The following is a 15525-nucleotide window of genomic DNA, read 5'->3' as shown; positions in this document are numbered from 1 at the left end:
GGGCAGTACTGCTCCACTTTGGGGAATTAAGTAAGATTAGACCCTATTTCAGACTTGCCTCAAATGCCCAAAAGAGGTGGCTGTGCTTATTTGTGGGATATTGTGCATGTTAAGGTGGCAGAGCACCTGCCATAGCCTGTACTTTCTTGCAACCTTAGCAAGAACACTTTCTGAAAAAGCGTCTGCTGCTGCTTGTGCTCACTCCATCTGTTCACAAGCTTGGGCTCTAACATGCTCACAAAATGCCATAGACAAATTCATAGGAGCCCAGGTAAAGTTATGAATGAACCATATACGTAACAGGTATTGTGGAAAGTGACAGGTGAGGATACAGTGGAAATAGTGCCTGGATTTGTGAGACTTAATCGTGCATAATATTAATAATGAGTAGACTCTGATCTAGTCTGGAATGTTTTGTTAATCTGTTATTGTGATGTTCTGAAATTTTTATCTTTATACTTTTGTTATTTAATTTCTTTCCATATGTAATCATCCTTGGCATCCGAATGCACATAATCTTCTGAATTTGTCAGCAATGAAGAGCAAATTAGGGAGAAATCAGTTTTCCCAGTTTGCTAATCTCTGAGTACAGGACAAAACTGAAATTTAACATCCAATATTAGCAGTTGCATTATAATCATCTAATTTTCCTTTTTCACAAATCCAGGAAGAGATTGTCTTGGGAGGGGAAGAAAGGAAAGGGGAGTGATAAGGAAGAAATGGCTTAGTCAATGTGTAAATGACGTTTGTTATTGTCCTTATGAAACTAAGGAATGGAGTTGCGTGGTGTCATAAGATATCTTGGCAGGCTTGTTCAACAGGGAGTAGTTCGGGTTTGTGCCTAGACAACAGGGGGAAAAAAAAAAAAAAGAATCCTCTGTAAAGTTGCTCTACTCTTACTAAGGAGACTGGTAGGAATGACAGTGCAGATGAGAACCCACACATTCTTTTGGTTTTCAAACAAAACTCACAAGCATTTCTGATGTGCTTTCCTCTCTGCAATTTCGCAGGCCACATTGCAGTGACTGGAACATTTATTTTAATCTTTTGACTTCCTAGGCTTTGTTAGGGTTGTAAAGTTACATATTGTTCTTCTTTCGTGCTTTCTATACATCATCTTGGTTGAGGGAGATGGAAGGATTAGCTGCCAGAATTACACCCCTGAAACAGTGTCTGAAGATCAAGAGGCTCTCTCTGCAGAGCTCTTATGCCAGTGCTGAATGCATGGATTGTATCTGGCTTTCTGGCTCTCAGACCTACCTGACAGGTCATTTCTCTAGCTGAGACACACACCAATTACTGCTGTGTCCTTTCTTCTGCTTTTCTTTTTAATTCTCCTACCTCTGCATCCACCTCCTCTAAAATAATTCTGTTACAACCCTTTTTCATCTGCCTTCCATTAGCTCTGTTTCTGTAAAAACTCCTCCCATTTTTAGAGTAATCTGTTTTCATCTTTTTTCTTTCTTGTCACCTCCTGTACCTATCTGTTCATGTGAAAGTATTCCACATCAGAGAGTATTAGCTGCTATTGTTTTCTGTGACTTCACCCCGAAAAGGGAATGGCTTTCCAAGCAGTGTTGATGCTATGCCACTCATTTCTTTTGTAAATATTTTAGTGAGATTTTGTCTAGTACATGACTAACTGGTACAGAATACAGCGTGATGAAGTCCAGCAGCAAAGTAATGATAGCGGTAGTTTCAGCACAGGAGCTTCCTACATTTAGGCATAAATGTACATGGGACTATTGGCCTTTGTGGCTCAGCCTAAAATTTTCTGTGGGGAAACTAAAATAGGACAATTAAGATAAACCCTCTGCAGCCTGTCACGCTGTTCCAGTATTATACTGTTCTAAATTGCTGAAAAATCGTGACATTTTCTTCTTCTTCATTATCCTTATTCTAATAATGATTCTTATAAGGAGTGAACAGCAAAACATTCACATCTGAGTTTTGATACCAAAAGAAGATTTTTATACTTGGAATTATTTAAAGTTATGTGTTTTGCTTATAGCTAGCTATTTACCAAATTGGAATATAAAATCAGAGTAGAGGAGTAACACTTCCCCACACACACATTAAATTTTTGTCCATTTAAGGCCTGAGCATTTCAATATAAAGCCAGAGTCATGATATAGCTGTCCAAACTTAGAAATTGAGAGCTAAGGAAGACAATTCTTTCTGTATTGTGCAGGGAAGTTGCCCTCAATAAGCCACATGAATATCCTGTTATAATTTCAGATGTTTGTTGTCTAGGCATAACAGGGCAAGTAGAGGTGTCAATGTATGTCAACCTGTAGAACTTTTAGAAGCACAAGAAATAAATGGAAGTGAGGACAGTTGTGTGGAAGGGTAAGTAGCACTATTGCAATAGTGAGCAATGAAGTTAAATTGTTTATGTGTGTGTAGGCAGCAGCAGACTCCCTAAAAGACGGATGTTCAAAATAAAGAGGGGTTTGAAGTGGTAAGTCCTAAGAATTCGGTAATGATGTTGTAATATGGTGGTTCATCCTGTAGTCTTTTAACTGGGCGTCAGAGTCATAAGAGTACTTTTAGGTGTAAAGAGCATCTTTTCCAAGAAGTCTGTGGCTTAGTTTATTTTAACAACTGATAAATGACCTTAGGTTGATACTGAGTTCTCAGAAGACTGAGGCAATTTACATGAGGGAGAGAGAAATACTGCAAAGAATGTTAACTCTATAATTTTGCATTCGTAGCATCTGTCTTTGTATTAGAACAGTGCATGCCACAAGGGTTCACCTTGATTTCTTACGGTTTCTAGATATCCAGACATCAGTGGACATTCACAATACCTGTTTCTATCTGAGTGAAATAATGGAGATTGTAGGTTGTCATCTTGAGTTGAGTTTAGCCACATACTGATCTCGGTGTCTTCTGAGTTTGCTTGTCCTAAATTTCTAAAGACAAAACATGGATTTTAAGAGCCTGTAATTCAATGCACAGAAAACCTTCTGCTTACGCAAAATACCTGAAGTGTTTGGCCCTGTTGGCCATACCTTATTTTAACTATGGATTTCAATTCAGACTTTCAGGTACTTCTTAAATGACTGGAAGTAGTAACATTCAATTGCAATCAGTGTCTTACCTTTTTTTTTTCTGCTGAATTCAAAATCGTGCTTTCAAGCACAGAGTTGTTCTCAACAGATGGCTCCAAACAAGCTGAAACACAGAAAAGATTAGGCTGGCCAAGGACCTGTGGCCTCATGTGAACCTTCTTCATATTGTAGTTACCTGGCATATGAGGATCCTCTCTTAAATGCACATGTTCTTGTACTCTGTTTTCTTGTGTCACTTGTATGCAACTTCCTATCATTACTTTCTCCTTTGTTTCCTGCGTTGACTTATCCTGGTTTTCGGCAGCTGTCTTCCTCAGTTCCCAAGGCTGAATTCCTCCAAGGCTTTAAAAACTCTTTGTTAAATACTTGTAACCCCATGTCTTTTGTACCATCCTAGGATAGAAACTCATATCCACCTGTTAGTGACTGCGAAGTCACTAATAAAAATCAACCAGGCTGCCTTCAGCTAGCTCTGTGTTTGCTCTCTCTGATCTCTTGCTGCTTCAGCCTCCTTGGCATTGGTATTCTCACTTCCCCTTGTCTGATCGTTGCTTTTCATGAAGCTTTTTCTTTTTCACAATGGGTGCACTCTGAAAACAACTTCACTGCTGAATGTCAGCAGGAGGTTTCCTGTTTGTGAATGACTCTTAATTCCTCTTTGCCTAGTGCCTGGACAGTACCAGTCAGTCATGTCTTTTCCTCTTCCCTTTGGAATTACGCTGGTTTGCTTTCCTATCGCAACAAATGCATTCCAGAAGATTTTGTGAGTACACTTAAATGACTATTTCTGATCTTTGCTCTTCACATTTTTAAAGTTTTACTTCAATCCAGTGCTGTGCAGAAAATCCTTTGAAATTAAAACTGTCATTGTTTTTATGTACCCGTGTTAGATCAGTAAGAACAGATAGGACAGGAGCGGCAGCTTCCCAGCTGTGGCCTGTGAGGTGATGGTACGTAGCCAGGGGTTTGGTGTGGTCTGGGCAGGTTTGTGGTCCAAGAGGCTTTCTAACCCCTGCACCCTTCGATCCCCCCTGAAAATCCTGGGGAGTCACTGATCTATGGATATGTTACACTAATGGAACACATTTTCTGGAGACCTTTTGTAAAAGAACATGGTAATGATACTATATTGTTACAATATGTTTCCGTTTCACTGGTTTTAGATTACTGCCAGCAGCATAAAATTTACATATATTCCTGCACAAATGAAGACTGGAGAGAGATCTAGTTGTAAGCCTACTGCACAGGTATTACATTACTTCCAAACTTCTTAGAAAATTGTGGGGTGTCATTATATTCTTTTAAGAGATTTTTCTAACAGCTGCTTTTGCTCATTTGCATTGTGCTTAGCTGGCTGTCAGGCCAAAGAAGGATGAAATACAGAGAAGGAGAGGCTTTACGGCTTTCATTAGATAACAAGTACATAAAATTCAGAAGCAGTAGACCACAAATGAGTGACTGTTACTATCCACAGGTACTACTATGATGCTCTCCAGATGATGCGTGCTTGCTGAGTCAGATATTAAAACACAAATATCAATTAGCTGTATTTTTATAATGCCATTTGAAAGCTCATACAGTTGAATATCAAACTGTTGTCTTTTTGATCTACGCCCATACGTTTTTTTTAATTGAAGTTTTGTTTTGTTCTGTTTTGTTTTAAAAAGAGAGAGAGAAAGTTAGTATTGAACTTCAGGGCTTTTCTTTACCAACATGCATGCCAGCTTTCTGCACCTCTAGGAAACTTGGTAGTGTCAGGAAGTGTTTTTGGACATGGGAACTCCACTGTCTCTGCCATTAGACTGGGCCAGGGACTATTTCTAGGAAGCACTTTCAGAGCAGCCACCTGTTCTAAGTTTTAATCACATTAATGTTGTGCTGTGACAGCTGACCTCAACATTAGGAAGCATTTTGGGGTATGTCTCATATAATTGTACAGTAGACTCTCTGTTCAGGACCCTAGCGATAAATATAGCAGTATGCCGTGCTATTACAGTGCGAACTTCTGTTCACCAGACTGCTTGAATTTTTTGCGTTTCGGGGGGCAATAGAACTTGTGTTCTGCAGCTTTTCGCCTCCAAAATTACCCTGACGCTTAATTTTTAACACATGGCTTTGTATGTCAGCTTTGAATGTAATTTCCTGAATTTGGCATTTCAAGTCAAATACTTATTTCTACAGCTATGACTTAGTATTGGTTTTTTAGAAATAAATTTCATGGCAGGGTATTTGGAATGAATTTAGAGAAAGAAAATGTGTAAGGAAAGGCTGCCAAGTATACCTACTGCATCCTGTGGTGAACCAAGTAGTCTCACTGCCTGCTGTGGTGTAGTACCTCATGGCAGATACAGTTTGAGGGCTGATGCCCCCATTATTTCTGGAAGTCAGTGTCCTTAAGCAAACTGTGTTCAGCTGAACCAACCTGTGTTCCAGTGCAGTCTTTCCGTTGACTTAGTAGCACAGTATATGAGGAAACTCTGAGCTTCTTCAAATTCAAGCTTTCCATGGCCTTTGCAACTGCTGTATGGGGAAAAAAACTGTATTAATTCCCAGCACGCTGGAGGGTGAGGCAGATGGAATACAGAAAAGTAATTGTTTTCACATTAGCACTGTTCTTTGGAAATGTGGTAAGATACTTACTCCATTGTGCCAGGGAGCAAAGGATCAGACCCATTTCCATCACCATGAAAAAAAAAGTCTACCTTGTATGGTAAACGAGTAACAGTTCTGTGAACAGTTGCAGGTGCTGTGGGTGGCCATTAAAATACAAAGTAAACCAGTTGTTACTGGGACTAGTAAAATAAGTATTTCCTAGTGTCTGTAGGCACACGGGATTCAGTCCTTACTCTTTTTGAAGTGGTTGGAAGGCAAGGTAGTACAGACTTGCTAAATCATAGTAATGTATTTTCAGGCGTGTTGTCTTGACACACACAACTGCTGGGGAAGGTGTTTTGCAGAGGGATGAAGGCAAGTGGTGGAAGTGCTTTATTTAATCACTTGAGGCTGTTGTCTGTTCATTTCTCCAAGCATTTGCTTTTGAAATCATGTTAGTATGCTGTCCTGGAGTTCAAAGCTCAGCTCCTTCCTTTTTCCTATAATGAGACGACGTTTTGTGCATGCACTGTAAGTTGCTTGTATCCTTTAACATATCTGTGCTATAATACTTCAAACTGCTTCCGTCAGAAACTGGAAAACGTTTTTTCCAGGTGCTAGTCACATTTTCTGGGCTTGTCTTTCAGTTGTCATGAAGTAGGCTTAGTGCATGACTAAAGGATTTTTTGAAATTCCACATAAAATGTTTTATAACACTGTAATGTTAATGTCTCTCATACCTGACAGCCTGATGAAATCAAATGATTAAGTGTACAGTGCAGTGCAGAGAAACCAGAGCAGCTGTTTACTGGTTACAGTACTACTGCTTTTAAACTTTCTCCACATCTGCAAATTGCCAAGTGAATATTTTTTACGGTGTTATTTTTGAGTTTATACACATCAGAATAGCAAAGTAAATTGTCTCAGTACAAAAACAGTTGCAGGAGTTGTATAATCTGTATGTTTATAGTGTGTGGATATATGTATATAGTGTATCCTCTGTATAAAGAGAGACCGAGAGCGAGAATATTAACTGTGATGAAGTCATGAACCCAGGCGCCCGCTATAGGCATCTGCAAACACTGGTTACCCTGGCAACAAGTGGAAAGAGGTTGGAGAGGAAAGCTGGAGTAGGTTGTTGCATTGAATTGTTTTCAGCTTGTTTCTTCCTCACTAAAGCAGGGAGATGTTGAAAGGTATGATGTCCCTCTTTCTATGTGTATACTATTTTATATGTATTTAGACAGTTGTTGGGAAAGGGAAGGCTAAAAAAAAATACTTGTAATTCAGTTCAATTGGAGATGAACTTTTCAATATAAATAATAATATGCATTGCAAATCTGTGGTTTTTTCTATGTGCTTAATTTTTGTGTGTTGTGTTGTGGGGTGAGAGTGCTAAATGGATCTCCAGAGTACAGTACCTGTCCCGTCTTCAGCCTGGAGAGAAGTGACTATTGCATATTATGTCTTCAGAAACTGATTTTATTTTAAACTGGGTTTGTAGAGCTAATGTTTGAGAACCTGCCAGGACAGTACAAGTACTGGGTATTACCAAAAGATTTGTTAACTGATATTAAAGCTGAGCTTCTGAACACCTTCAGAATGTGTGGTACTTACATTCTTGTGCTCTTGCACTTGTGCAGAATATTGTGGCTCGTGAGTTAGTGGAGTCTTTACCTCCCTGGGGAAAGTTTTTATTAGAAAAACTAGGACATCATGTTCAGGGCTATAACAGCACCTTCCACAAGACAAATATCAAGACATTCTCTTCAGAAATCTGTTTTAGACAAATAATAGGAGATCCAACTGTGTGTTTCTTCTTGATTATCCTTCTCTCTTTTGCCCTTTTTATCTGTAATGAAAAAAAGATGTAAATATCTGTGCACTATATTAAATTATAAATAGTATAAATTATGATATATACACCTGAAACAAACAATTCTTGTCATTTTCAAGAATTCTTAAAAATACTATGTTTACTAACTTTATTTTCAACTTAGAAATAATGGCACTCAAGTGACTGTTACCCAAAAAAAAAAAAATTAGAAATTGCACAGTCCTAAAAGAATATATTGTATGACCCAGTCAGGGGATAGAATTCAGTCACTGTGTATTTAACACCTCTGACAGCAAGGGATTGATTAACAGACAGCGGTTCTTGATTTCTCATGTACTGAAAGACGCAGCCTAATGGAATATTAACAAGTGTTGTTTCCAGAAGTGCAGTGATAGAAATAACATGCTTAGTGTGCCAGACTCCTGCCCTTTCATTTCCATTTACTTCTACATGAAAAAGGGTTGACACATAATTTTATTCAAATTAAATCTAATTTTACTACACTATAAAACTGGATTTTCAAAACTTAACAAAAACAAATATGACACGGAAGATGGAGATGCATATGAGTATGCTGATTGCTCATAAAAGAACATAGACTGATACCAGTATTTGTAGCATCTTCCTAGAAATAGGCTGCTCAAAAGAGCTTTTGTCAGTGGGGCATATTTTAGTTAAAATAAAGCACAGCAAATCATCTTAAGCAATGATATATCTTATAATTAAACAAGGATTGTAGTCAGCTTAAGAGGTAGAGTTTTGTCATTAAACAATAATGCAAATCAGAGCTCTTATTCTGAATGGTGAACTAATAAGTCCCTAATGTAATTTAGCAGTTGAGTATATATAAAACTGTTCTCAGTTAGCAGTATAGTTGAGGTTGTAGGATTTGCAGTTTATTTGTATATAGTATTGTATCTGCTAAATTTATTAATGTTTTGTATTCTTGATTAGTAAGTGGATAAGAAAGATTCTGTTAGTACTTACCCTAGATACTTAAGACTGTGATTCTGGAGTGTTGGAGTAAATTAAAAAGGAGTTGACTTCTTAGCTGTCTTGTAGGGTGATCTTCTGAAATCATCGTTTTCATCTTGCTTTTCCTCAAATGTTGATGTAACGTTTCTTCCTATCTTTTGATCAAGTGTCTTGTAGCCATTTCAGTGTGGGAGTCTTCTGGGTTTAGACTACAGCTTATCGTCAGACGCTAGCAGTGTAATGGGATATGTGTATATTGGCTTCAGGCCACGTTAGGGCTGATTCTTCTTCATACAGTCTCTTGTACTTTGTCAGCATGTTGTTAAATCATGCATGTATCTGGTATAAAGGGCAGGCAGATGCACAAAATGATTCTTCAGCTATCCTCTGCTTCTTAAACAGGGAAACAAGGAATTACAATTTTCCTAGTCAAGATTCCTGTAGTTAAGTACTTCCTTCTGTGTTGTTTTTAAGCTGATTTGGTCTATTAATACAATACATGTATAGATGCAAGTATTGTTTTCCTACTTCCAATGCTGTATTTTGAAGTATCCATAGAGAAATGTGCAAGAGAGTGCTGAGAATGAGAACTACATTCTTCTGCATTAGACCTTTCCATTTTGTGCTTGATAGTGAGTGGAACATCACAGAACAGAAGCTGCCTGTGATTTGTGCTGTAGTGCGTGACCTTTCCTTTTTGGGAACTATTGGAGAATTGTCTACAAGCAAACTCATTTATCCTAAGGCTTATATTGGCTATCAGCTACAAGTTTAGATGATGGGTTCTTTTCTTTACCAATGAAAATTAGTGGATGAAAGAACTTACAGCCTGCTTTGGTAAGCCTTTTTTTGTACAAATTATTCAAGAACCCTAGAAAATCTGATTCATTTAAAAAGTTGCATCTTTCAGACTGCATTGATCTGACTTTTACCAAGCTGTCAAGCTGTAATGTTGTCTCAAGCGTTTTCTGCAAGGGGAACTCTTGTACAGGAGAATATTACCATGGTAAATTCGAAGTTCTTATCTACACTGATGAAGATGGAGAAGTGTTTTCAACACTTGAGGGGGTGGGAGTATTTTTCCAATGAAAAAAAGCTGAAATATATATTCCTTTTTAAGACATCACACTGTCAAAATCCTAAATTAATTTAGAGCATGGACATACAAAGAATTTCAGAGCAAGTTAGACTGAATATACGTTGCATCTGCTGGTCTGTGATAGCTACTTGTGCACACCTTAGCCTGTGTAAATACAAGGTGGTTCAAATTAGACTAGACAGCCCTTTGTTTTTGAAGGGTATCTTCATTTTTATCAGAGAATAAGAGCTTGTTTGTGTGTCCATAACCTTGAAAGGCTTGCTGCTGTTTCAGTCTGCCCTTCCCAGAAAGGGCACCAGTAGCTCTCAGTAGTTCAGTGAAAATTACTCCCGTTCTGTACAATATGCAGCTCAGTGTGTATGAAAACTGGTTTAACACTGCATTAATTTAAAAGCAGATACAGCTTGTACGTAATAAAGAGATTGTACACACACATACGTGGATTCTGAGTTATAAGCATCCCAAGCTCTGGAATAGCAAAAGGTGGGAATTTTGGACTAATGTATTTATAGAGGTACCGTGGACATACCAGTGAAAAGTGGGCATTTAGTATGACTTGATATTGGTTTCATAAAAACCAGATTTGGCCCTGTTACTGGATGTTCCCAGTCATTAATCTTACTTACCAGTAAGCTGCACTTCAGCGTAGCCTGTACCTGTGGTTGCAGATCAGAGAGGCACCCACTGATCACAGCTGGCTCATCATTAAGGGTGATGGATTTTGCTCTGCATGTGTGGCAGGTGTTTCAACCCTCACATCTCCAAAAGAGAATGGTCAGTTGCATGTGTTTTTCTTGCAGATGTGCAGAGATAACAAAATGTCATAAACAAGATTTTTTTTTCTTTCGCTTTTTAAATGACATCTAGTTTTTCATAAGAGTTTGAATTGATGGCACCAAGTATGAAAAAGTTAGTGTTGCCATCTTAGCTTGCCAGTATTTAATTTCATTCAGTCATGTTATGGTTTAGAAATTAGAGCAAGGGTTAAAAAAAAATTTCTATGTGTTGGTTGGACAGCAAAAGGATTGAGGCTTAGGAGAGAGATCAGGATGTTTCTTAATCTATGAATTATATTTCATTACTAAAGAGGAAGAAGAGCTTGAAGTGCCTTTGGAGGGGCTTGGATTTCAGCAACAGGAGTCACGGCTTTGTCAGCAGATGAAAATGGCTACTGTTGCACCATCGCCAGAGCCTGTTTGCTGGCAAGTGGAATCAGTGACCAGCACAAATTCGGGACATGTTTGTACCCAAGGTATGAGTTTTCTGTGCTTCAAAGAATTCTGTAAACGGGTGGTTAGCTGTGGATCAGTCTGTAGGGCTTGCTTGATTGGATAGTTGTGATTCATATTCCTCAGTTTCTCTGCCTGCCTTCCAGTCAAGTATTCCAGAGTTTAGAGGCATTCCTGGCAATGTCCCAGCTTCCTGGGAAAGTGCCTTGTCGTCCCTTAGTGGTTATTCTTTTTGGTGCATGACTCACATGCTAAATACCATGGCAGGAAAGCCAAATTAAAAAAACCTCCCAGTACCAGGCTATCATGCTATATAGTTTGTGCATCCTTTAAAGCAGAATTTTTCTTTTAATTGAAATCTTACACAGGGCAATACGACAACGCTTTGGATTACACTATTGCAGTATTTAGCAGAAGGAGACGATTTTTCACAAAACCTGACTCAGTCTGAGTAAACATAAAAAACAGCATTACAGCAGTTAATGCTTTCTATCCCTCCTCTGCCCCCTTCCCAAGAGAAGTAGGAGTTGGTGTTTTAATTGAAAAATTTAAAACTTGGTATTTCAGATGGGCATAATCTAGATATTCATGTTTGGGGTATCTCGTTTTTCCTTATTTGTGAGAGGTAGATTATTGTGCATCTGATGACTGCATCATTTCGGGTACTCTAGTCTGAAATGATTGGCTGCCCATAGAGACGGGTCACTGACCTTGATGGAAAGCTGTGGCTCATCTGTTGTGGCAGTTCTTACATTCTTGTGTACAGTTGAGAACATACAATTCAATTTTACATCCCTTTAGTAGTTAGTTCTACTGCTGGTTGTTTTTCAGGGTAGCATCAGGAAGCTGGCATTTTGTTTTGCTGTGTTTAAGTGGCCATGTCAGTTCCAGAAATCTGCAAGAGATGGATTTGACAAGACTGAATCTGAAAAAATGTATATGAACACCTGTCATTATTATCAGCCTGAGATTAGACTCTGGCGTTTTCATTCATATAACTTTAAAAAACCCTAGTTTTGACTCCATATGAAGCAGCATTATTAGTAAGAAACCAAGAACTCTTTTAACAAATTCTCAGTTTTTAATGTGAAAGCATTGTCTTCTACTGGTTATTTTTGTGTATATATTATTTGTAATGTGATTATGCCTAGGGAAGGGTGGGATCCCTCTTTACTTCTTGAGATGAGCCCTGTCTGAGCAAGTTTGTATTGTAAAGACCACAAGCTGAGACACTTGGGAAGTATGTGGAAATAATGCTAACTAGTGTGGGAGACAGTGGCATGAGCACACCAAGGAGGTTTTATGGCAGGATTTGAAGAGAGTAATGAGGAAATTTTGATGGGTGTTACCATATATTTTTCTCAAATTCTTGAGGAGTTGCTATCTCAATAATTAAAGAGGTAGCACTATGGTGGAGGAAATTAAGACTCATAAGTGAAGCTAAGTAGCTTTATTTGTTGCATTACAGAATGGAGAGGCAGTTAGAGAATGCAAAGATAAGATGATTGCATCTGAAACAAGAAGTAGGAAAATTTGTAGTAGCCTTCTAACTAGATATAGATGGGTCAGTGCTACACTTCCACTTCTCATGCTTGGTCAGATTGAGTTTCTGCTGTCCGGTAAGATTTTTTAAAATTATTACTGGTTTCCAGTTGTCATTATAGAATCTTGAGGCGCTTTCTTCTGTTTCTGAGCCTTGATTAAAGCAAGGCTTGAAGAAAGGCCTTTTGAGCCAGCCATATGTCTTAACAATGAACTGTTCCCTCTTCTTTGACATCTGAAATCCTAGATAGCTTCCTAACATGTTTTTTCTTACTATTTTCTCTTTAGCCTCCAGTTCCAAGCCTGAACTCAGCTCCAGTTCACAGACTTTGGGAAGTCAGCAGAACAAGACAGATGGCACCCGAGTAAAAACTCGCATTCTGCCCAACATGCCAAAGCTTTTCATACCTTCATCTGTCACCAAATTTCCACCTGAGATCACTGTCACTCCACCCACTCCCACCCTCCTTTCTCCAAAGGGCAGCATTTCAGAAGAGACCAAGCAAAAATTAAAGGTAATAAAAGGGCAACAGTAATTTTTTAGATTATTGTTTTTATCTTAATTCTCCCCTCAATAAAATACCTGTATGAAAGGAGCAACAGTTCCTGTCCCAAGTTCATAACCAGAGATCATATAAGTAGTGGAAGAAGATGCTAGCTGTTATCAGCAGGAGCCAGTTTTTAAGGACTGGTGAAATACGGGCCATGGGTGAAATCATAGCTATCTTAGTCCTTATCTGTTTTCTGAGGGAATTAGAAAGAATTACAAAAATGGGTGAGGGATCTAGTGCAGCCATTGCAATTCTTAGGTTAGTGAAAGCTACCAGAATATTGTGGGGAAGCCTACTGGTGAATGTTACGTTGTTTCATGTTAGGATGCCATATCTTTTATGGAACTACGAGAGCTGTTGAATGTGAAGGAATAGCAACCAGTTGGCTTTTATCCATGTGATCATGGGTTTATCCTGACTATTTAGCAATATATTCTTTCTCTCTCTTTTTGGGATCAGTCTGCTATTTTGTCTGCTCAGTCTGCAGCGAATGTAAAGAAGGAGAGCCTTTGTCAGCCAGCTTTGGAAATCTTAGAGACCTCAAGCCAGGAGTCCTCACTGGAAAGTGATACTGATGAAGATGATGACTACATGGACATATGAATGAATTCTGGTCATCATCAGCACCAACCATATAACCATTCTTCTTATCGCCAGCGTCTCTGGCAGTTGAAACATCTTCGTTGGCATTACTCTCCATTTAATTGGCATCATTGTGTTTTTCACTTTCATTACCTTTGTTACCACTGCTACCGCTTGTATTGCCTTCAAAATCTTCGCCATTCTCCCCATCATGGTGCTTGACAGAAAGAATGATTGTTTACCAGGCAGTTAATTACTTTGGACCACACTGTCACCTTTAACTTCAGTAAATACAAGGATGTTTTGAGCTGCAATTCATATCTGTCTACTGTTCCTGCTTCTTCAAACCAGAGCCTTGGAAGTCACTCCAGTAGCTCTTTTCTATAGCATTTTCTTCCTTTTAGTTGTATTTTTGAATTTTCCCCACTAGTTAAGTTTTTCTCCGAGTAATTCAACAACCTAATGTCTGTCTAGCCATGCCACGATTAGTGCAACAGGTCCTTTTAAGGTGAATGGAGTAGGAAAAATTTGCTGAGCTGGTAGAGGTTTTAATTGCATCAAGAAAGTCTATGGCTTTGTTGTGGGGTGAGAAGGGTGAGCTGAGAGAGTCTGTCAGCTCCTTGGCACTGCTCGGTGCTTTGTTGGAATTTGACTCAGTGACAATAGGCAAAGAACCAGCTTTTCCAGGCAGAGAGCTTGGCCTCCTGTTTGTGCTCATTTCACACCAATGTATGAGGTCCAGCAAAAATTATCTACCTGAATGTTGGCTTAAAGAACTGATCTTTCCAGAATTGTCTTACAGTCCTTTCTCTTCTAATGCCTTGGACAAGCATTTTGAATTGGGGGCTAGATGATATTTTTATGGTGGTATTGAAAAAACGTGAAAGATTTCAATACCATTTCAGTAATGTCTGTTTTTTACAGAACGACACGAAAAGGTGTTTTTTATCTATCTGCAGAGGGACTGCTCACAGTTATTTATATGAGAAAATAATGGTAACAAAGATCCTTTTTTTTCTACTGAATGTTAACTTTGTAAAATAATGAATGCAAACCATGCAAAAAAAAATACGTCACACACTATATATACACATGCGTGCGCCCACACACATATATATATGTGTATGTACATATATATATATGTATGTATATGAAAATAGAAAATGCATACAGCTTGCGATGTCAGATTTCTTTGTGTTTGGGGGAGGTGGTTTTCTGTAAAATGCAGAGCTTTGTATAAACTTCTGGGTTTTTTCTAATAAAGTTGAAATGTACTGTTGTCTCTGTTCATCTGAGAGGGCACGGTACCATGGTTCTGGAAAAAATATTGCTCCTCCCTTCCTTTTATTTCTTGGATAAGAAAGCGGTGGAGGAAGCGGGGTGGTGGGAAGCCTCTTCCTTTTCTGAAGACTGCCAGACCTTTTCGGATGGGTTTGGTCTTGTGTGACCTGGAACCTGGGTCAGCCAGTGTTGCCAAGACTTGCCTGCAAAGGGTTGACTTCCCCATTGAGACATGCTCTGAATTCTTTTTCACCTATCTGAATATCTTTGAATGCTGATGAACAACATAAGCGGGAAGACAACACATGGTGAATGGGATCACATAGAATATTTGGCTGTACAAGTTGGCATTTGATCCACTACTACAGTGATCGCTCTCATTCACTGTAAGAATGGTAAATGGACCATGGATAAAAAGAAGCAGCATCAAACTTTGTATTGCAAGTTTATTTTCGTATTCTGGGTTGTTTGTTTTGAGCAAAACATAATTTATAAGCAAGTGAGCATGTCCATTTTGGCCATATTAGCAACTGCTCATGTAACTTGTTCAGTTACTACAAGTGATAGGTGAGCTGGATGCAACTGATGTGGAAAAGATCAGGTAACTAAATGGTAAAAGCAAATGGGTGTTTTCAATAGTAATATGTTTTCAGCATTCGCTGTTTAATTTGGTGTAAGTTATTCTAAATATACTGTGTAGCCTACTGTATAGTCACTGACTGGTAATAGGCTAAGGTAGCTTTAGATATTCAGGCATGATCTT

The 15525-nt window shown here is 38.6% G+C and overlaps 1 protein-coding gene across 6 annotated transcripts in view; it reads left to right on the top strand.

The window, feature by feature from the left end:
* Positions 1-14753, top strand: part of CABIN1 (calcineurin binding protein 1) — a 124563-nt gene extending 109810 nt beyond the window's left edge. For 5 of the 6 annotated variants that reach the window (XM_010575400.1, XM_010575366.1, XM_010575374.1 and 2 more), the window contains 3 exons: positions 10665-10829; positions 12637-12863; positions 13359-14753. In XM_010575400.1, coding sequence (XP_010573702.1) covers positions 10665-10829; positions 12637-12863; positions 13359-13502 — 536 coding nt within the window. In that variant the 3' untranslated portion in view covers positions 13503-14753. The remainder of the gene's footprint in view (positions 1-10664; positions 10830-12636; positions 12864-13358) is intronic. The other variant, XM_010575382.1, reaches the window with a different exon arrangement.
* Positions 14754-15525: the final 772 nt, after the last annotated feature.

Source organism: Haliaeetus leucocephalus, unplaced genomic scaffold, assembly GCF_000737465.1.
Source record: "Haliaeetus leucocephalus isolate CR32 unplaced genomic scaffold, Haliaeetus_leucocephalus-4.0 Scaffold13, whole genome shotgun sequence".
Classification (NCBI taxonomy): domain Eukaryota; kingdom Metazoa; phylum Chordata; class Aves; order Accipitriformes; family Accipitridae; genus Haliaeetus; species Haliaeetus leucocephalus.
Note: the sequence above shows the minus strand (reverse complement) of the source record. Positions and strands in the feature narration are given on the sequence as shown.